General features: G+C 45.7%; 1 protein-coding gene across 2 annotated transcripts; it reads left to right on the forward strand.

The window, feature by feature from the left end:
* Positions 1-21: 21 nt before the first annotated feature.
* AARS1 (alanyl-tRNA synthetase 1) lies at positions 22-21,690 on the forward strand. Of its 2 annotated transcripts, none has more exons than XM_017677752.3 (21): positions 22-155; positions 3,021-3,185; positions 5,534-5,722; positions 6,613-6,758; positions 9,405-9,596; positions 10,132-10,276; positions 10,584-10,729; positions 11,328-11,436; positions 11,591-11,741; positions 12,468-12,592; positions 13,021-13,165; positions 14,277-14,455; positions 15,108-15,221; positions 16,275-16,481; positions 17,005-17,189; positions 18,477-18,585; positions 19,229-19,342; positions 19,943-20,062; positions 20,196-20,282; positions 20,666-20,779; positions 21,183-21,690. In XM_017677752.3, the coding sequence occupies exons 2-21, from the start codon at positions 3,042-3,044 to the stop codon at positions 21,366-21,368; spliced, it is 2,907 nt and encodes a 968-aa protein (XP_017533241.3). In that variant the 5' UTR covers positions 22-155; positions 3,021-3,041; the 3' UTR covers positions 21,369-21,690. The 2 variants fall into 2 exon arrangements, with proteins under 2 accessions (XP_017533241.3, XP_017533242.3); XM_017677753.3 differs by lacking the exon at positions 22-155 and adding an exon at positions 184-491.
* Positions 21,691-22,658: the final 968 nt, after the last annotated feature.

A 22,658-nucleotide genomic window follows, 5' to 3' on the forward strand; every position in this document is an offset into this window, starting at 1 on the left:
CGGTTAGTAAACTGATTCGTGCTCGAGTTGATTGGCATGTGAGTTGACCAGTAATGTCTCGGGAAGGAACTTTCATCGGCGCGCTCTGATTGGGTGGGGCTGCGCGGATCCCGTCGTGGCGTGGGGCCCGCGCAGCTGCGAGTCTGCGGGAACAGGTAACAGCGGCCTCCTGCCGGTAGGCTCTTGAGGGTGGAATTAGGGGCGGCGACCCTCGGGAGGAGCAGGCGGGCCTGGGAGAATTTTGTTGCGCGGCGAGAGCGGCAGGGCCAGTGTCCTGGAGACGCGACTGCCGGCGAGTCCCTAGGCCAGGCCGCGCGAGGCCTCTGGACCCTCAGCTTGGGCTGGAGTCCAGGCCGGGTCAACCGCCTGGCAACACCGCAGCCGGAGAGTGGCCTTTTGTCAGACCGCGGGAGCGGCCTCGGGTGGCCTTGCCGAGGACCAGGACCCTGGGAGGATTCACGGTTGCCACTGAATACCAGCCTAAAGCTGAGGTTTTCATCTCCCTTGGTTTTAAATCTCTAGGGGCGGGCGGCGGAAGGGAGGTGGTGGGCTTGATGGTTGTAATCCCGCTGTGAGTCATTCCCTAAATGCTTAAAATTAGCTAAATTACTGTAGCTGGTTCAGGCCCACCAGGAAGCACTTTCTTTACCCCTTAGTGTTCAGATACTACCTTTTCATACTGTCTGCATTTCCGGTTTAATTTGATTCACAGTTTGCTCTTAAAAGATTATGCCTAATTGTGAAATACTTAGCAACCACTTACTATATGCTGAGGATATACCTTAACGGTCAGCAGAAACCAGTCATGATTCCTACTGGGATGGAATATACAGCCTGATGGGGAGATGGGCATTAAACAAGCTGTCAAATGCATGTGGAAATTATGAAGGAAGACGCCTGGGTCTTTGAAGATAAAACAGGGAGACTCGAACTGATCAAGAAGCCGTCCTTAGATATCTCTTTGGAATTGAGGTGTCGAGAATGAGAAATTAACTAGGAAGTGGGAAATAATGGGAATAGGGTAGAGAGCTTACCTGGCAATCAAGAGCATGTTGAAAGATTCTGTAGCTGGAGCCTTAAACCCAGCAACCAGTGTGATTTAAGGTTCTCAAGACTTTGACAGCTTCTGCTGGGAATGGAAGCTGAGGTCCCTCCTTTGTACTACCTCTATATTGTGTACATTCTTCCAGTATATTTATATAAACAAATGAATGAGTGATGTTGGTGACACAGCTTTTGGTAGTTTCAGCCTCCTTAGAGCTTATGGTCGATATAGTAGATCCTTTTACAAGATACTGCAGTTATCTGTGTATGTGGCTCTCTTCCCATTAAGGGCATAGACTTTGATTCATCTTGGTTCCCAGCACATAGTATGCATTCAGTATGTTGAATGAATAAGCAAAAAATGTAAAAGTCACACATCTTTGGAATTGAACTGCTTAGTTACCTCAGGTGACATGTAAAGGAGGAGCAGTGAACATTCTGAAGCAGCTATGATGTTGCTTCTCAAAATTACCACTGTCTGTTCACTGTTTGCCACCATTATTAAGACTTAGTGAGAAGCCATGATGAGAAGGGATGAAGAAGAACGTGGTATGACAGTGTTTCTAAAAACCCTAGCCATGACTAGCATGGACATAAAGTTCTCATCTGTGGAAATTGTAGTCAGCTCTTTGGCTGTCAGCCAGTGTTTCACCATCTCTTTGCCCAAAGGGCTTTTGTTTGACTAATGAGCTGATTAAGTTGTGAAAAAACAGACTGAAATTGTGTTTAAACATAAATCTGAGAATCGGAGTCTCATGTTCACTGTGTACATCTTTCTTTATTGTTTCTTCCTCACAGGAAGGAAGAAAACTATGATAAGTGACTTAAAGTAATACTATTCATTCTGTCCCTTTGGGCTTGCCAGTTTACAAACTGCTCCTAAATACAGGATGGGCTTTTGAGCCTCACAACTCCCAGGTGGAGTAGGCAGAGGAAAAAGAAAATGAACTTGGACAAAGTGACTTATTTACTGTTAGAGTTGGGTATAGAATTTCAGAGACTCTTAGATAATGTTCTGAATGAGATTTTTTACATTCTTCTAGACAACCGTGCTGCATAGCTTTGCAGCACCATGCCAGTGATTGGTACCCTCCACCAAGGCCTGTCCCTTCTCCCCAGCCTGCCTCAAAAAAATCGTAGTATTTGTGAAAGAGCTTTGAGATTGTAAAGTCGCTTTATTTCCCAGTTTCCTCTTCTGACTCCTTTTCTCTTTCACTGACTCTAAGCAGCTCTATGTCCTTAGTGTGGCTACAGCATCCTCACTCTGTAGTAATCTAGCAGCTGGGAAGGTAGTGGTTTACCAGCTGTGGATCTGGGGATGCTTAGATGGAGGTGGGTACATTCCTGCTACTTGCAGGTGATCCCTTGACAAATCGGCCCATCCCCAGGTCCACTGCTGCAGCCTCCCTGAGATGGTCAGGCCAAATCCAGAACCTGGCTTGGGGATAATGGACCTTTGCACAGTTCTAGGCATGTAGATTAACACAGAGCTGGAAGAGTCTCCAGAGTTCATCTCTTATGGCCCCTCCTTTGTTGCTGACTTGGAGCTAGGATTGGAACCCAGGTCTCCTGAGCCTCCCCCCATCTCCAGTGGGCCTCTCTGCTGGACTTGAAACTGTGAAGTTTTTATTCTGATTTCTTAATTCCTGGCCTAGGGCTTGGCACAGAGGATGCTCCATACATATTTTGGAATGAGTGAATACATGAAATCACCTCCTGTTCTTGACGTGTGCTGTATTAAACCTATGGAGGTTGACGTGGGGAGGAGGAACACGTGGGGCTGCTGTCTGCTGGTGCAGCAAGTTTTCCTTTGATGGTGACTTTAGCCTTGGACATGACAACACAGAAGTTTTAGGATCAAACAGCTTACCCGTGTCCTGCTTTGACTTGGCCTGAGAAGCTAGGAGTCTTGTGTAATGCTTACTTTTTTCTTAGTTTCAATTTCCCTAATTTCCCTTCATTTTTTATTTGATTAGTTCTTTAGGGTTGTTTTCAAGATGGACTCAACCCTAACAGCAAGTGAAATTCGGCAGCGATTCATAGATTTCTTCAAGAGAAATGAACACACCTATGTTCATTCATCTGCCACCATCCCGTTGGATGATCCCACTTTGCTCTTTGCCAATGCAGGCATGAACCAGGTAAGAGTCTGGCTATTTGTCCACGTAGGAGGAGGCAGCAGAGCAGTAATCAGAGTATAGCCCCTGGAGTCAAGACAGAATCCGTGTTCTGAAACTCACTGTGTGAGCTTTTGGGACTTTATGTTGTTGAGCCTCTCTTTCTTTGTGAAGTTGGGAATAATAATAGTGCCTGCTTTTAGGTTGCAATGAGGAGCAAATAATGCTTTAAAAATGTTTAGCAGAGTATTTGAATAGGTACTCAAACCTTAGCTATTATGTTAAATTACGATGAGAGACCTTGATACCCTTAGATAAAACTGGTATGACTCTCAAGAAAAAAAAAACTGCCTGCATCTAGTCTGGAAAGTTTTGCCTTTTTTTTCTTGTAAGGAAAAAGCTATGTTTATTAGTCTGAGTTAATCTCGTTGAGCCGTGAAGAGACTTACTAACTCAGCTACTGTGATTCTCCTTCATCTCTTTATTATCCATTTTTTTTCTTTATAAAGTAAGTCGCTTCTTCAAGATTATTCAAATGAAACTTGACTTTCAACCTCATTCTAGGCCATACACAGTTTCATCCATTTTTTTAGCCTTTTTCTTGAAGCTCCTGCCACCAATGCCAGTTTGGATCTATGGCTGAAGAAATTTTGATAAGCAAAATTTGTGTTTGGGAAGGTTGAACCATAAAAGGTATTTGAAAGTTTTATTGTTAGAGAAAAGGTTTTTCTCTTAAAATAATGGGAGCACCACAAGTTTATAAAGGAGCTGAAAGGAGCTTTTTAGTGTACCAGTGACGGTGATCACTGTGTACCAGGTAGAACCTCAGCTGGAAGTGGATTTGGCTTGGCTGGTGCCCCCCGGGTTTCCTATGCTGGTTCTCGAGGAGCCCTGCTTAGCCCAGGGGGCCCACCAGCCTGTAGGATGTGCCTCACTCTGGGATAAATTGGCATTTTCTTTTCTCTCAAGTTTCTTTTCTGGCAAGGAAAACTAGAGGCAGTGGGACATTTTCTACGTTATGTACCATTAACTATGAAATTATGAAAATGTTTTCAGTTACATGTGTGAGTCCTATGCATTCACCTGGACTTGGGGACATTCATTTTAGGTGGACTCTTTCAAGGTGACAGGGTTTTTTGAACACTGGGAAGGTTCCATTCTATTCAGGCACTGGCTTTGTCTTCTCCCACATGTGCTGACTATAGTTGATGGAAAATCCATGGGATGATTCCAGTGTTAATAAACATTCTCTGAATAATAGGAACCATTAGCCTGCGTGTAGCACTTACTATGGCCAGGCTCTGTTATGTGTCTTTTGCATACATTAACTCATTTCATCCCCACTGTACCATCTGAAAGTGCCACTGAACGTGCTGGTAAATTGCCCAAGCTCCCATGGCTGGTAATTGCAGAAGCATGGATTTGAACCCAGGCAGTCATTTGGTTAACACTTGTACTGTGCGACCTGTTAGTCTGAAATATCTTGACTTTTTTATTTGCCTTTTTTTTGGTTTTTTTTGGATATGGAATGTATTAGGGCTTTGCTCTTTTTCAGGTACTAAGCTAGGTGCTGGATGTACAGAAATAAGTAAGAGTTTTTGCTTTTAAGTAGTTCATGGTCTAGAGCAAGACTTTCCAGTAGAACTTTTTGCAATGATGGTAATGTTCTTTTGTGCTGCCATATTCACACTTACAGCATGTGTGTTACTGAGTAGAAGTTCTCACTTAAAAATTTTTAAATTGGTTATTAACCATTTTAATTAATTTAATCTTACATAGTCACAGGTGGCTAGTGGTTACCAAATTGGTCAGGACTAGTAGGCAAATAAAGAAGTTACATAAATAACAATGATACATCAAAGTGTAACTTGGTAAATCCTCAGAGCAAGGTAATGCTGTCTCCCTTCACACCTAGTCATTTGCTGACTTGTGCCGATTTTACTCCCTTACTAAGTCTCAAGTTTTTTCTTCCTTATTACCTTTACTGTCAAGCCAGCACCTCACTTTTTAGAATAGGTTCTTCTAGAAAGATATTTTAAGCCCTGACTGTCAGAGACTTGCAGGCAAGCACAGGTGTCACCCGTCAACCTTTTGCTGTTATCTCGGGTGCAGCAGGCCTTTCCCCTATGTGGGGTGGTATCATGGCAGTGGTGGGGCCCTTCAGGGAGCAAGGACCAGGGAGAAGCTGCTCCAAGATAGGTGCCTCTGCTACAGCCCCATAAGGCTGCCTGCCTCTCATAAATTTCCATAATCCAGACTAATTAAATCACTAGTTGAGCATTTTATGTGTGATCTCTTCCTGCCACCATGTGACCACCTGATATATAGCTGCACCTCTTTAAAAAAGGTGAAATGTTCTCTCTCTTTTTTAGTTCAAACCCATTTTTCTGAACACTATTGACCCATCTCACCCTATGGCAAAGCTGAGCAGAGCTGCCAATACTCAGAAATGTATCCGGGCTGGGGGAAAACACAATGACCTGGACGATGTGGGCAAGGATGTCTATCATCACACCTTCTTTGAGATGTTAGGCTCCTGGTCTTTTGGAGATTACTTCAAGGTAAGTGCAAAGAGGAGACTCACTGGGTTTTTGAGCAAAATAGTCATTTCCACTGAAGGAAATAGGTTCTAACTTTGCTTTTTTAAAAATCTGAAATATCATCTAGAAGACTTATTTATCTACTAGTGAAAGGCATTTATTCATTCTAAGACTTCCTGGAAGCAGACCTATAACTTTAAAAAAAAAATTGAAGTGTAGTTGACATACAATGCTATATTAATTTTATGTGTACAACCTAGTGATGTAACAATTATAAACATTATAAAATGCTCACCATGATAAATATAGTTACCATCTGTCATACAAAGATATTAACCATAGTATTGACTATATTTCCTATGCCATAGTTTTCATCCCCAAGACCTACTTGTAACTGGCAGTTTGTTCCTCTTTATTCCCTTTCCCTATTTTGCCCATCTCCTCTCTTTAGCAACCGCCAATTTGTTTTCTGTATTTATAAGTCTGTTTCTGTTGTTTGTTTGTTTTGTTTTTTAGGTTCCCCATGTAGGTGAAATCATATTGCATTTGTCTTTTTCTGTCCAACTTCTCTTAGCTATCCTCTAGGTCCATCTACATTGTCATGAATGGCAAGCTTTCATTTTTTTAATAACTGAGTAACATTCCTTGTGAGTGTGTGTGTGTGTGTGTGTGTGTGTATCACATCTTCTTTATCCATGGATACCTAGGTTGCTTTCATATCTTGGCTATTGTAGAACAGTACGTGTAATTGGATAATTTCAGTTTACATTTGGATTTCTTGTATATATTGGTCCTGAACTTAGCTGAGTTTGTAGTGAAAATATTATAGTCCTTACTGGTCTTTTTCTATTCATACTAAATAGATTCTGGTTTGGCCATGTTCCACATCTTTCTTTTTGTCTCTTTATAAGGAACTGGCCTGTAAAATGGCTCTGGAACTTCTCACCCAAGAATTTGGTATTCCAGTTGAAAGACTTTATGTGACTTACTTTGGTGGGGATGAAGCAGCTGGCTTAGAACCAGACCTGGAGTGCAAACAGATATGGCAGAATTTGGGGTAAGAATTCTACTCACATGTTGAGTGTGTAGATTAATAAAATAGTTCCTAAACTCAGTGCCGAGTGGGGGGTCTTACGACTTGGAGTGTGTATTTTGGGGTGTGCATTTTGAAATGGAGGTGGGAGTGACTGGGCATAATTATTCTTTGGTACATTCATGCTTCTTAGGAGGTTTAGTTGATCATTTTGTTGCTTAATGCCAATGTAGTCTCAAATTTTTTTTGCTTTTTATGTACTTTTAGAAATTGTGCATATAGTGCATATGCACCTATAGTAAAAATTCAATCTGTATAGAAATGTGAAAAATAGGAAATGGAAAATCCTTAAGATTAGTCTCCCAGGCCTTTTTTCATATTTCTGTAGCTTTGCGTGTGTGTCTTTCTCAATAGCACGGTATTCTTCATGTGAAACAGTTTCTTATCTTTTTTTTTGTATTGAAATATCGTTGATGTACAATCTTACATTGGTTTCAGATATACAACACAATGGTTCAACAGTTACCCATATTATTAAATCCTCACCCCAACTGGTACAGTTACTATCTGTTAACATAGAAAGATGTTCAGAACCATTGACTATATTCTCCATGCTGTACTACCAACCCCATGATTAAGCTACCAACTTTATTATGATTAAGATTTTTCATGTCCCTTTATTCCCCTAACTCTCCCCACCCGACCACCTCAGCCCATTCCCCATGGTAACCACCAGTCACTTCTCAGTGTCTGTGAGTCTACTGCAGTTTTGTTCCTTCTGTTTTGCTTTGTGAAACAGTTTGTTTCTTAAGGAAATGTAATAACGTCAAATAGGTCTAGGATGAGAGACACTTTGGGCTTTTAAAAAATATAAATCTAAAGTAAAGTCATATAGTATGAAAGGAAACATGGTAGATGATCTGTATGTATTCTTTGCTTTGCTTTGAACTTAGTGGAATGGACGAGATGCTGCGTGAAGAGGTGTGAGTGTGGGGGAGATGTGCCGCTGTGGACAGCTGGGACGCCCTTGTCTTGGTCTTGTTTCCCTGCATTTTTTTACATAACTCTTTTGTCCTGTAGTGCATAGCTTTTCAGTACACTTAAGCAGTGCTGCTTCTCTGTTTGTTTGTTTTTAATTACTTTTACTCCTGATGTAGTAATCCAATTTAGCTTCCCTTGGTAGTTGGTCTAAAACCCCTGCTTGGTTGGACTCTACAGTCTAAACGTACTGGGACATATTGGGTAGTCGTGTGAAACTTAAATACTAATCTTGCTCTTTTGAATCCTGTTTTCTGTGACATATATCTGTACTTTGCTAAGCAAATACAGTCTTTTTTGAGTTTTGTGTTATCTAGCAACTCTAAATATCTAGTCAAATATTTTGGAAATGTTTTAATTTTACTTAATTCTTTTTGGTATCATTTTAAGGTAAAAGATGACTCAACAGGGGCATACAGAGGTGACTAAATAATCACCTTTTTTTAACATGTATACTATCATACCACATAATCATTTTCATTTTTAAAAACCAGGGAACATTTGCAAAGAATATGCTTAAATTCTGGTCATATTCAGCATAGATATGTTTATTTTTTGTGTGCCTTTCTGGGCTTTATCCATATCTTTGCATATTTTTCTTTATTTATGATTGTAGCATATATATCCTAGTTCTGTATTCTATTATTGTCATGCTTAAGAAGAACCATGTTCTGCTTCTTTAGCAGGATTTGATGCAGACTCAGTGCAATGTAATGAGTCATAAAAAACACATATTCAGTCATTCAGACGACCAAATACATATTTCCCAGGTATATTTGGTCTTCATCCACAGTTCCTGAAAACACTTCAAAGCCTTACCATGTTAATGAGAGACTTTTGGACCCCCACCCAAGGACAGGGCTGGAGGTTGAATCAGCCAATGGCCAATAATTTAGTCAATCACAACTAGGCAATGAAGCCTTCACAAAAACCCCTGAGAAGAGCATGTCTCTGTCTTGGATTCTGCTTCTCCATGGGAGAGAGCTTCCCTGTTTGGGGAACCAGAATGCTCCCAGGTGCCACCGAGCCAGGCTAGAAGCTCCTTTATTTGGGACCTTGTCCTATGTATCTCTTCATCTGTCTGTTAACTTGTATCTTTTATTTTATTTAACTGGTAAATGTAAGTGTTTTCCTAAGTTCTGTGAACCACTCTAGCAAACTAATTGAACCTCAAGGGGAGGTCGTGGGACCTCTAGTCTATAGCCGGTAGGTCAGAAGCACAGGTAACTAACTGCCTGGGGCTTATGACAAGCATCTGGAGTTGAGGGTTCAGGGCAGTCTTGTAGGACAGAGCTCTTAACCTGGGGAATGTGGTGCTGTGTCTGAGCAGAGCATCAGAATTGAATCTGGGGCACCCTGTTTGTGGTTAAGAATTGGTTGGTGTTGTGTGTGGGAGACCCCTCACCCCTGTCCCTCCACACACTGGAATCGGGTCCAGGATCCCAAAAAGAGTTATACTGCTGTGATACTATCACTGTGAATGTCTGTGAAAAAACACACTCAGCATTCATAATTGCCAAAGAGTGGGCCTTCTTTCTAGAAATGCATAAGGATCACCCTTTGTAGTGGATGCAAGTCTGGACAGAATCCTTGTGCGTGCCTGTAACTGTGCTTATTGTCTCCACTCTGCAGGTTGGATGACACCAAAATTCTCCCTGGCAACATGAAGGATAACTTCTGGGAGATGGGTGACACCGGTCCCTGTGGTCCCTGCAGTGAGATCCATTATGACCGGATTGGTGGCCGGGATGCTGCGCACCTCGTCAACCAGGATGACCCCAATGTGCTGGAGATCTGGAACCTTGTGTTCATCCAGTATAACAGGTGGCCTTGGGGTCCTGAACTGTTGCTGTGAAGAGCAGCACCTTTCCTGAAGCCGAGTAGAGAAAGAAGAAATCAGGGCACATGGCTACCGTCTCATCCTTGTCTTTAGGGACAGTGGAGCAGTGCTAAAGTAGGCACTAAAGGCATCATGGGATCCTGTGGTCATTCTTTAAATTTTATTTCTCAGGTTTTCCTTCTGATTTCTGGGACAGGGCTGGGCCTGTTCTTTTGTAAACTAGTTTTATTCCACAGAATTCCTGCTTAAGGGCTACTCCTGAAATGTCATTTTTGCTGTAATTTGAACTACTGTTTTAAAGCTCATTTCCTTGAAGCTTGCCTCACTCCTTAGTGGACCCTAGCAGAGTACTTTTCTTTCCCCTTCTCCGACCGTTTCCCTCCTCCCACCAAATCAGGCCGAGGCGAATGGCAGAGAGTCACAGCCTGCAAACTGTGCTGAGTAAACGAGTTTTAATGAGCAGGGCGAGGTGGCAGCTTGAGTCCTAGCTTCAGCTTCCGCTTTCTCTCCATCTTGCAGGGAAACTGATGGCATTCTCAAACCTCTCCCCAAGAAAAGCATTGACACAGGAATGGGCCTGGAGCGACTGGTGTCTGTGCTGCAGAATAAGATGTCCAACTATGACACTGACCTTTTTGTCCCTTACTTTGAAGCCATTCAGAAGGTATTGGTCTTTCTACAAACTTCTGTGGAGGTTTCCAGGTTTGACTCTTACTACTGCTACTGTGCTTTGCCAGCTACGGGCACCTGTGAGAACATGAGGCTCTAAGCACGAGGCACTGTAATTTGTTGAGTGCAGGGGCCTGGCTGGAGGCTCTTTATTCCTGCTACTCACCTTTCTTGGGGTTACAGGGTCTGGCCAGAGGGTCATCCTTTCTCCTAATGCCCCTCAATCCTCTTGGAACCTCTAGGGCAAGGCGGCAACAGGAGGGCTGCTTCCTGAGGAGCTGCCTTCTGGTTTTTATCCGTAGGGCACGGGGGCCCGGCCATACACTGGGAAAGTTGGTGCTGAAGATGCCGATGGGATCGACATGGCCTATCGGGTGCTGGCTGACCACGCTCGGACCATCACCGTGGCACTGGCTGATGGTGGCCGACCTGACAACACAGGGAGGGGGTAAGTATGTTACACACAGGGCAGGGTCAGGACTGACTTTCTGTGGAACTTAGAGCCATACTTTATTATTATTTTCTTTGTCTTCTAGGTAATTGGAGGGAATCCCTTTATTTGTTAAGGATAAAAGGAGTTTTGGCTCACTTTAAAGAGCCACTATATTAAATCTTTGCTGCTAGGTATGAGACAAGGATTGAATTTAAGATTGTCTGATAGGATATTTGTGGAGTTGGGTGGGAGTAGCTATTGATTAGTCTCAAACAGCCTCATTACTGATAGGCAGGACCTGGATTTGGGGCATCAAATCAGTCATCCGGGTTTGTACCTCTTGCCTCCTTTCTCTGGGTCAGCACAACATGATAGGGAAACAAACCAGGTTACCCTAAGTCAGCCTTGATGGGTATTTGTGCGTATGGTCCTGAGTTTTATGCTGGAATTAATGACCTGTGGGAATGCAAAAAGAAGCAGGCCTAGGATTAAAAAAAAAGTATCTGAAAGAGAAAGACAAAAAGTTGGTCATGTTGCTTTGGGTAGAATTCCAAAGACCCATGACAAAATGCTGGGAACATTGTCTAGGAGACCCGGTTCTTCCTCTTACCAGGTATGTGTTGAGACGGATTCTCCGCCGGGCTGTTCGATACTCCCATGAGAAACTCAACGCCAGCAGGGGTTTCTTTGCTACTTTAGTAGATGTTGTCGTCCAGTCCCTGGTAGGTATATTTCCCTGCTTACCTCTTCTGTAGTAAAGCACATGCCTGAAGAGGGATAGGTGGGGAGAGAGTGTACTGTTAATGAGAATTTTTAGAGGGTCATAGACTAGTCCCTGGCTTCACTGGGGTCACATTTCCATTTCCCCTTTTCCAGGGAGATGCATTTCCTGAATTGAAGAAGGACCCAGATTTGGTGAAGGACATTGTTAATGAAGAAGAAGTGCAGTTTCTCAAGACTCTCAGCAGAGGGCGTCGCATCTTGGACAGGAAAATTCAGAGCCTGGGAGACAGCAGGACCATTCCCGGTAAGGACTGGTGGTCCCTTCCTGCATCCAGGCTGGCTCGTCTTTCCGGGAGACACAGCCCTTTTTCTCAAACTGACAGTGGAGTCCCGTGTCTCCAGAGGCTGAGCATAGGTTGCTTAAACTGCTTGTGGTGTGAACTGGAGCTTATAGTAAAATTACAAAAGTAATACACTGCTGAGGCAAAGAACTTAAATAATGCAGAAGTAAAAAGTGAAAATCCTCTTTCCCAAACATATTTCTCAGAGGTAATAACTCTTGAGTTTGGTATATGACTAGTCAGGACTTCGGTCTGTTTTCGTACAAATGTATGTAAGCATGCGTGTGTGTGTGTGTAAGCGAAAATGGGAACATATGTATATGCTGTTTTTCAACTTGCTTTAGTTTTCTTAGCAGACAGGAAAATTGGTCCTAAAAGTTTTTTTTTCTTTTTACTTTTTGTTGAAGTACAATAAAATGTACAAGAGGAAAGCCTGATGAGTTTCCATAAACTGAACACACCTGTATTCAGATTAAGAAACAGAATTTTACCAGTAGACCACCTGTGCCTTCTCCAGGTCAATTCCAAAAGATTTGGTGGATTTTTCTAACAAGTGCACAAAACCAGTACTAATTTGCCTGTCTCTTCAATCCCTTTTGTCACAGCTAGCGACCTTCTGGGAAGGGCTTAGGATGGAAAAGAAAGGGGCGGTCCATGTCATTCTTACACAGTTCCTTTGTGCTGTGTAGGGGACACTGCTTGGCTCCTCTATGACACCTATGGGTTTCCAGTGGACCTCACTGCACTGATTGCTGAAGAGAAGGGCCTGGTTGTAGATATGAATGGCTTTGAAGAGGAAAGGAAACTGGCCCAGGTAAAGAATTTGGGGAGTGAGCAGGACACCTGACACCAAGCAAGGCAGGACTTGGTTGCAAAAGAAGCAAGAGTTTCATCTCATTAAAGTCTTTGCAATTTTTTTCCCCAACACCAGTGAGTCTGAAGTAGGGGGCAGTTTGGCCTCCCAGGGGATATTTGGCAGTGATGTATGAAGACATTCTTTGGTTTTCACAGCGGTGGGTGGGACGCTACTGGTATCAGGCGAGTAGAGGCCAGCGTGCCGATCGGCATCCTATTGGGGACAAGCCTCCAGAACAAAGAATTACCAGGCCCCAAATATCAGGAGTGCTGAGATTGAAAACTGCTGTTGTAGAGCTTTACATTGGGCATAGGTTAGCAATTTTGAGTCTTTCAGATTCTCTCTCCTACATTAGGGTAGCTTATGCTTATTTCTCTTACTGGCAGGTGAAATCACAGGGCAAGGGAGCTGGTGGAGAAGACCTTATTATGCTGGACATTTATGCTATTGAAGAACTCCGGGAAAAGGGTCTGGAGGCAACAGATGATTCCCCAAAGTATAATTACTATTCAGACTCCAGCGGGAGCTATGGTATGTTACTGTGTTCATCTGGGGAGGTTTTTGAGAGATAAGTCTCAAGATTAGGAACCCAGGATATCTTACCTCCTATAGTGCTATGTAATTTTATACCTATACAGACCCTTGGAGATTTAATTTCTCACTCTATTTTGGAATAATTACAGATTTACAGGAAACTGTAAGAAAAATTTTACAGGAAGAGCCCTTGTACTCTTCACCTAGTTCCTCCAATTGTAACATCTTATAGGAAGCCAGGAAATTGACGTTGATACAGTCTACAGTGGCTGTTGAATTTTACATCAGTATAGTAGCATTCTAAAGAAATAAATAGGCAATACATGTTTTTGCTTTTATGCTCTAGAAGAGATACCTAAATCTATCCACATGAGCCCATAAAATGAATACATTCTTTGTGAATTGACTGTGGAGTAGGGAATTTATTACTACTCTTTAATACCTACTACAGTTGACCCTTGAACAATGCAAGGAGTCGGGCACCAACCCCAGGTGCAGTTGAAAATCTGTGTATAACTTTTGACTCTCTAAAAACTCCTAGTAGCCTGCTGTTGACCAGAAGCCTTACCAATAACACAAGTAGTTGGTTAATAAATATTTTCTTTTATATCTATTATATGCTATATTCTTATAATAAAGTAAGTTAAGGAAAATAGTTTTTTTCAAATTGTTGTAAATTTCAAAAAACTTTTCTAATATACGTACTGGAAAAAAAACATATATAAGTGGACCCTCATTCATTTCAAACCCATGATGTTCAAGGGTCCAATGTAATCAGATCTACCAGGTTTCTGCTCAGTAGCTCCAATGTAGGATGATCAACTGCCCCAGTTTTCTCAGAACTGTCGTAGTGTTTAATGCTGAAAATCTTACATATTGAGAAACCCCTTGGTCCCAAACAAACTGGGACAGTTGGTTACCCTACTGTGTGTTACGTTGTCTGGTAGAAAATCACCATGTTAAGCCCTTTGTGGGGTCTAATGGACTTGCTTCCCATGCAAAGTTAGACAATTAGGACCTAAGGAGAGTTTGAGAGATAGAATGCAGCAAAAGCCAGCTAAGAATGTGTGAACCAAATCATTGACCCTGTTTTCCCTCCTCTGTGCAGCATTTGAGAGCGCAGTGGCTACGGTGATGGCTCTGCGCAGGGATAAGATGTTTGTGGAGGAAGTGTCCACGGGCCAGGAGTGTGGAGTGGTGCTAGATAAGACCTGTTTCTATGCCGAGCAAGGAGGGCAGATCTACGATGAAGGCTACCTGGTGAAGGTTGACGACAGCAGCGAAGATGTGAGCCAGCGTCTGTCCTTGTCAGCCAAGGAGAGGGTCCATTAAAGGGTGGGGCATGGACTGGGGCAGCTTTGGCTCCTTGGCGCCCCTGCCTTGCGGGGACTCATGACCCATTGTTTCTGGAGCAGAGGGAGCTGCTGCTCGTGCTGCATGCTTTCACTGCCTTTAGGTCCCCTCAGCAGGATCCCTGCAGCCAGGCTTTATAGGCTGATCCTTGATTCCTCCTATGAGGCTTTCCTCACGGATGAGGAGAGGCAGCTCTCCTCCACTGCTCATACTGTGGGCTTGGATGAGTCTCTTAGCCTTGTAGGCTTAGGTTCTTACAATGGCTTTAAATTCTTGAAGATGCTCCTTAATGGTGTGTGTGTATATCTGTATATGTGCATATACATAAAGTGTGTATACCCTATAGATATATAATGGCATATGTGTATATGTATAAGCATAATGGTTTTAATGGTTTGTATGTACACACACACCAGTAAGGCAGGTCTTAGGGAGAGTGTGTGTATATAATTTGTATATGTAAAGAGAATTTATAAATGTGTGTGTGCACACATGTATATTTTTATATATATGCATATACATGTGTGTGTATATACATGTATGCATATGTGTGATTCATTTATTTTTTATCTTCTCCTTGACTCAGAAAACCGAGTTTACAGTGAAGAATGCTCAGGTGCGAGGAGGGTATGTGCTGCACATAGGAACGGTCTATGGCGGCCTGAGAGTGGGGGACGAGGTCCGGTTGTTCATTGATGAGGTGAGTTGTATTATGCATGTCAGCATGGGATCTGATGAATAATCATCTTATTTAAAATTTTTTTTTTAACATTTCTGCCTTATTGAGGTATAATTGACATACAAAATTGTAAGATATTTGAAGTGTATGTCATGGTGATTTGATAATACTTCTAAATTGTGAAAAAAATTCATCTCCTTTGGCTTTAAACTGTCTCATTATTGTCACCTCTAAGTGAACTTAAAAATAGATTATTATAAGTAGAGTGCAGGAGTAAACTTCATGAGGGATGTAATTGGAAGTTAAATCACCAGTGACTTCAGTTGAGGTCCCCCTGACTTGTTTTCATGGGTTGCCTTCTCCAGGTTAACCTCGCAGACTTGCCTCTTCAGGAGCCAAGGATCCTGTATTACTTAGGAAACAGGGTCTATTGCATGTGACTATGCTCCGAAATGAAAGTAGCTTAAAACAAGATAGAAATGTGTTTATTGCCCGAAAGGCCAAGTGATCCAGGGCCTCTGCCCCCAAAGTCATAAGGGCCCAGCTTTTCCTTTCTTGTTGCTCTACCCTCATTCCTGGGGTGTCGCTCTTGGTTTCATGGTCCAAGAAGGTAGCTCTCAGATCCGTTTTCTAGGCCGGCTTTTTTTGTAAGTGTAAGAAATAACTACTTTTGGCTTTGCTAGGCATGTGGCCTATAATCACAACAACACAACTCTGCTGTTGTAGCATTAAAGCGCCATGGCCAATATGTAAGAACGTGGGTGTGCTGGTGTTCCGATAAACCTATTTACAGAAATGGACAACAGGTCGGATTTGACCCATAGGCTGTAGTTTGCCAACTCCTGTTCTAGGCAGTAGGAAAGAGGAAGGGGAGGGAATATTCCTTTCCTTTAAGGGTATGTATCACTTCTGCTCACAGCCCACTGACCAGAATTTAGTCACGTGGCTACAATGAGCTGCAAGGGATGCTGGGAAGCCATGTGTCCAACTAAAAATCCTAATACTTGGAAAGAAGGGGAGAGCAGGTATTGGAGGGCGACTAGCCTCTCTACCAGCCGGCTCTGTCCTTCACAGCCCCGACGAAGGCCTGTCATGAGCAACCACACAGCTACTCACATCCTGAACTTTGCCTTGCGCTCTGTGCTTGGGGAAGCCGACCAGAGAGGCTCCCTGGTTGCCCCTGATCGCCTTCGGTTTGACTTCACTGCCAAAGGAGCCATGTCCACGCAACAGATCAAGAAGGCCGAGGAGATTGTGAACGAGATGATTGAGGCTGCCAGGGTAGGTTGGGCTGTGGGCAGGCTGTTAGGTCATGAGCCTCCCTTCCTCCTGCACTTTGTATTCACGGGCTGCAGCAGCCCAGATGCTCCACTCTGTCCTACTGTATTCTGTCCCGTACACAGACTGGGACATCTTAAAGCAGTGATTCTCAGCTGCGCTGGGGAGGTGGCGTGGGTGGTGTTTGGTGGAGGGGCCTTGGGGCCCCTGAGGGGGGTGCAGAGGAAGGTCTTGCTCCATTTCTTCCTTAGGACAACCAGAGCTCTTCTGGCTGTGTCTCTTTTACGTGTAGTAATCCACATAAGATTTGTTCCACAGTTTAACAAAACTGTTGGAAATTCCTCTTTGGATCCCCTCGACTTTACACACAGTGCCTTATTCCAGGAGACTCAGGGCACGTAGTGGTGGAGCCAGGATTACAAACCCGAGTCCTCTCTGCCAGACCATGCTTTCCCTTCTGCTTCCCACTGCACCTCCAGAGAAGATGTTTTCCCAGCTTTTTTTTTTCTGTCTTCTTCCCTGGTAGCCTGTCTACACCCAGGATTGTCCACTGGCAGCAGCTAAAGCCATCCAGGGCCTGCGGGCTGTGTTTGATGAAACCTACCCTGACCCCGTGCGAGTCGTCTCCATTGGGGTCCCAGTGTCTGAGCTGTTGGATGACCCCTCTGGTCCTGCTGGCTCGCTCACTTCTGTTGAGTTCTGTGGGGGAACGTGAGTACCTCAGGGGAGCACTGAGTGGGCCTGCCTTTTATGAATTGGGCATTACCCTGGGAAGCTAGACCAATTCTGTTTTTCTACAGTTGAAATGAAGTTCTCAGAAATGCAGTTGCCAACCAGCATTCCCAAGCATCTGGGTATCCTAGTGCTGCAGGCAGACCCCTTAGTGTCTGCGGTGATGTGTCCTGGGATCATGAAGGAATGTTGTTCTTAGGAGGGGAAGGGGAAACATTATCTTAACACTTACCTCACAGTAGCGTGCTCTTGTTCCCTGGGCTCATCCCAGCACGGAGGCCTGTGGATTGAGGATTTGGCAAGGCCATGGAGTGCTTGTCAAGCTCCTGACCTGGTCCTAGCCCCTCTTCGCTCCTGGGGCCTCTCTCAGTCCCTGGGCCAGCTCGAGCAGCATCTGGGGAACTCAGCCCTTTGTCTCAGAACCCCTGAGCCAGGTCCACCGTCAGGGCCCACAGGAGACTTGGTTGTTTGGGGAGAGCCACCTGTTTCTGCCAACTTGGCACCCACCATAGCCCTTGGGGTCTTTCTGGGATGATGTGATGCCCTGGGAAGTTCCTGCTTCCAAAGGGATCTTAATGAAAAGAATGTTCTTAAGGCCATGGTAGAGCCTATCCAGGGCCTCATGGGCCTCAGAAAGGCAGGGAGCAGGTGAGCCTCAGAGGATGGATTGAGAGTCAGGAGGTCACATCTGGGCTCCCTTTGCCCAGCTGAACTGGCCCTTCAAATAAGTCCCACTTCTCAAAACCTCTTTACATGACACTGGGGAATAAGCCTATTTGCAATAAGGGGTTGTGCTAAGATTTTAAAGGTTGTGTTCCAATATTCTCAGCTAGGGAGCAGGAATAGAAGAGAGTAGCATAACATTCCACCAAAAAGGACCAAAAATGTGAATGAATGTAGAGCCCACCGACAGTAACATTGGTGTCGGGCATTAGGAATTACAAAGCATTTTCATTTTCTCTCATTTGATTTTCACAGCAATGCTGTGAGGGGAAATTATCCCCATTTTATACATGAGAAACTGAGGCTCAGAAAGGTGGTGTCTTGCTTAGTGTCATGATGCTTTCTGCCCCAGCCAGGCCACCTCTGACTTTCTGCCTCTTCCTGGCCAGAGCTGTATGCCGAGATGAACAGGAAGGGCCTTTTCCCACTGTCCCCTTGAGGGAGCTTCCTTGGGAGCAGCTGTCTCACAGAGCTCACATCCCTGCTGAGGGCTCCCAGGGAGAACCTGCTTCCTCATCACGGACTTTGTATTCTGCAATTCAGGCACCTGCAGAATTCAAGTCACGCAGGAGCTTTTGTGATTGTGAGTGAAGAGGCTATTGCCAAGGGCATCCGGAGGATTGTTGGTGTCACGGGTGCCGAAGCCCAGAAGGTGAGCAAAGTAGCCTGGTTTGTGGCTTATTTGAACAAAGAGGAGCCCAATCGGTGACTCCAATGTGCAGACAGTGACATGGCTGCTGTAGGCAGAATCAGAAGTACAGTGCTACCCCGAAAATGTCCTCCAGTTACCCTGACCTGCAGAAGAAGGCCATTACTGAATAAGACTTCCTGGCTATCTTATATTTAATCTTGAAGGATACAATTCTGCCATCTCCTCAATAATATATCTGTGTCTAGGAGGGTAAGCTGTAGTTTTGCTATGGCTTCAGTGCCCGCAGCACTTACCCACACCTCCCTAGGGGTACATGCCTAGTTTGACATGTATGCAGGATGGGGACAGTTGCCCTGGGGGTGGAGACTGCAGCCTGTGCCTGAGGAAGCTTGAGGAGTGATCATTTCATGGGGTGAGAAGGGGCTCCTGATTCAAGTTCCTGCTCACCCCTGAACTTGAGTTGGTGCAGCATGCTCCTTTCTGGGGCGTGAGGCTGCAAACACTAACTGGTGTCCTTGCGGTGAGGGTGAGGGTGGGTGTTGTTCCACAGCCTGCCATCAGTGTTTTCCACAGCTGTTTACAGACAGAACAGTGAAGCGGAAAGGTACCTGACCCCGAATTTACAACTCTGTCCCCTTCACAGGCCCTCAGGAAAGCGGAGAGCTTGACGAAATCTCTCTCTGCCATGGAGGCCAAAGTGAAGGCCCAGGCTGCGCCAAACAAGGATGTGCAGAGAGAGATTGCCGACCTCAGTGAGGTAGGGGCAGCCTCCCTCCTCAGGGCTGCCGAGTGCCAGGTCCTAGTCCCAATGAATCAGACTCCCTGCTCATGAAAACTCAGGCCCCGGTTCTCAAGGCAGGGGGCCTTTGGACTGACTTGTGTTATCTGACAAACTTGCAAAGGAGACTCCATGGATCTGGCCTACAGACGCCTGGAGCCTACCTGCTGTCCCATTGCTTGTGGCAGGAGAGCCCATTTCAAGCACACATGGGCACTGGAGTTGGGAGAGGTGCCATGGGTGCCCACTGTTTGCAGGCCTCCTGTGTGTTAGTACTTGGGGGGCTTCTAGAAACCCACCACAGGTTGTGGTCACTGCCTGGTAGAGACCATGTATTACGGGGGATCCCTCTGTGTTCTGCCCCTTTCTCTCCAGCCCTACTCATTAACAGTGGTGCAGTTGATTGTAACATGACTGGTGTCAGGCCCAGTGGATACCTTCTGTTTTTTGTTTTCTCTCATTCCAGATACTGGTTGGGGAGGACTTTGGTATCCAAAGCCAGAATGGTGGGTGGGCTGGAGCCTCACATCTGAGCTCCTCATGGTCCAGATCCCAGTGGTATTCCGGTTCTGGTTTCAGGCCTTGGCCACTGCAGTCATTCCCCAGTGGCAGAAAGACGAATTCCGAGAGAATCTCAGATCTCTGAAGAAGGTCATGGACGACCTAGACCGAGCTAGCAAAGCCGATGTTCAGAAGCGGGTGAGTCCTCATGGTGCTGGTGGCTGGACAGGAGCCAAGAGGAATTTCCAGCAAAGGCTGTGCAGACTGCCGTCTGGGTGTTGGTGTCCAGCCTTGGACCTGATGCCTCGCTTCTGGACTTCCTTCCTTGCAGGTGTTGGAGAAGACAAAGCAACTCATTGACAGCAACCCCAACCAGCCCCTTGTCATCCTGGAGATGGAGAGCGGCGCCTCGGCCAAGGCAACCCAGGGGCTGGGGCTCCAGGCGCTGCTCTGTGCCCACTACTGCTTGTCTCCTCTCGGGGTCTCATCAGCCCTCTGGTGGCTGAAGTGTGAGCTCTGTGGCTTTGAGTGGAGTGGCTGCCTGCGGGCCCACTCTCTGGGATTAAGGTTCATCTGAGTCATGGAGAGGTCTGGTGGCTGGAAGCTATGGCTCCTAGAGGTAGAAGGCAAATCTCAGAGCCAGAGTATGGGCACCTGGGACCAGCACCTGCTTTTAAAAGGGATGGGGATGGGAGCAGGGCAGGGGTTATTCTGAGAGCTGAGCTCCACAAGCTCACCACACTTGTGAAGAGCATGGTCCCCATAGCCATGCCATAGCCTGACACCAGGTTCTCCCCACAGGCTCTGAATGAAGCCTTGAAGCTCTTCAAGACACATTCCCCTCAAACGTCTGCCATGCTCTTCACGGTGGATAATGAGGCTGGCAAGATCACATGCTTGTGTCAAGTACCCCAGGTCAGACACCCTGCAGCCTTGCTCCAAACCCTGCAGCCCTGTGCCAGCAGGAAGTGGTGTCTAGTTTTTCTGAGGAAGTTTGTTTCTTCTTATGGTTGCGCAAATGTTATGTGTGTGCACATAACCTGTTGGAAATGGCCATTCTCCTGCCCACCTATTTGTCAGCTCCAGCACCCTTACCGTCAGGCCCTCTCCTTGGTGGCTGTTTCTGTGCTGGCTGACACCTGGTGTTGCTCCTTGGTATGCCGTCTGGCACAGCACCAGCTGCAGGTCTGTCTGCAGCACAGCAGTATCCCAGGGTAGGAGCCTGTACCTGTGGCTCCCCCATCCCTTTTCTTTCTTTCCCCTCTCTGTGTCTCAAAGTCCTATCGTCTGACTTCTGTTACCTCGTCCTGTCTTCCAGAATGCAGCCAGCCGAGGCCTGAAAGCCAGTGAGTGGGTACAGCAGGTGTCAGGCCTGATGGACGGCAAAGGTGGCGGCAAAGACGTGTCTGCTCAGGCCACGGGCAAGAATGTGGGCTGCCTGCAGGAAGCACTGCAGCTGGCCACGTCGTTTGCCCAGCTCCACCTGGGGGCTGTGGAGAACTGATGGACGGGCAGCATCTCCTCCTTGCCCAGTGCATCCGTCCAGCTAGGAGCGCTCCATCTGCCACTAGGACATTTGAGCATCGGCACCTTTAAACAGCCCATCTGTCCTTCTAACCTGGCAGTCACACACTCACCTGGGAGCCAGCCTGTGACTGACATTTCTGCCCTGAGCCCTACCATATGAGCACCATCTGTCTAGAACCACTACCCCAGGATTGCTATTTATCGTCATCCTGTTAGATAGAGTTCTCTGCAGACCTGAGAACTGGGTCTGCATGGAGGGATCATTTTTGCTGCACAGAATAAAAGGACCATGTGCAATACTTGATGATGCCATGTGATCTCTTAGCTTCCCCCACCCCCAAATAGCTGCCCCCCTGTACAAAAGACTGGCCCTGGGGCCCGGGGTCACAGTCAGCCCTGTGTGACAGCCTAGGTGTCTGTAGAATAAATGTGGCTTTGACTGGATTCTGGTTGTAGACCTCACCCCGACCCATGAACTTCGGGCATGGCCCCTGGGATTGCCTCGAGACATTTGTGGAGGTGGCCCACAGGATGGGGGGAGGGGTGATATGGAGAGAGGCATTAATCATTCCATTGAAGATGATCCTCAGGGTTATTGGAAGCACAGAAGAGCCTCTCCCATTTCTTAGCCCCTGTCCCTGTTCCCCTCCCTTTTGATGTCGATTTCAAGTGTGAAGAGGTCACAGGCATTCTCTGGTATAGGTGTTTAAGGTGCATCACTTGCCAACCCCCACCCCTTTGCCCCATCATTCCTGGTCCCTTTACTTTAACATGGGAGGAGGGAGACCCTGCCCTAGTCCTGAGTCCATTTATCCAAGTCTGAGGACAGCCAGGTTTGGAAACAGTAGTGTGCAACATAAGTAAAAGCTACCGCTTGCTGTGCTGGCTCAGGCTGGTTTCATGTCTCCTGGGTACAAGAGTGGCTCTGGGGCCCAGGTCACTCTCAGCTCTGCTGACACGGACGGAGGAGGAAAGCAGGTCTATGCTGGAAGCAGCAGCAGAGGTCAGATGTCCCAGGCCTGGGGATGTGGGGCTGTCCTTACTTGGGGTGTGAGAGAAACAGGCAAAGGGCACTGAGGACCTGGCTTCGACAAACGTGCCAAGAGGAGTGTTAGGAATACAAAGAGCTCACACTAGTGCGGAACACAGACAGTTGAATTCATTCATTCAACAAGCGTTCACGGCTGCCACGGCACTGAGGGTACAGAAGTGACCAAGGCAAAGCGGTCCTTGCCCTCTTGGGCAAGGCAGTGGGGAAACTTACACA

The sequence above is a fragment of the Manis javanica genome, chromosome 17 (assembly GCF_040802235.1).
Source record: "Manis javanica isolate MJ-LG chromosome 17, MJ_LKY, whole genome shotgun sequence".
Taxonomy (NCBI): Eukaryota; Metazoa; Chordata; class Mammalia; order Pholidota; family Manidae; genus Manis; species Manis javanica.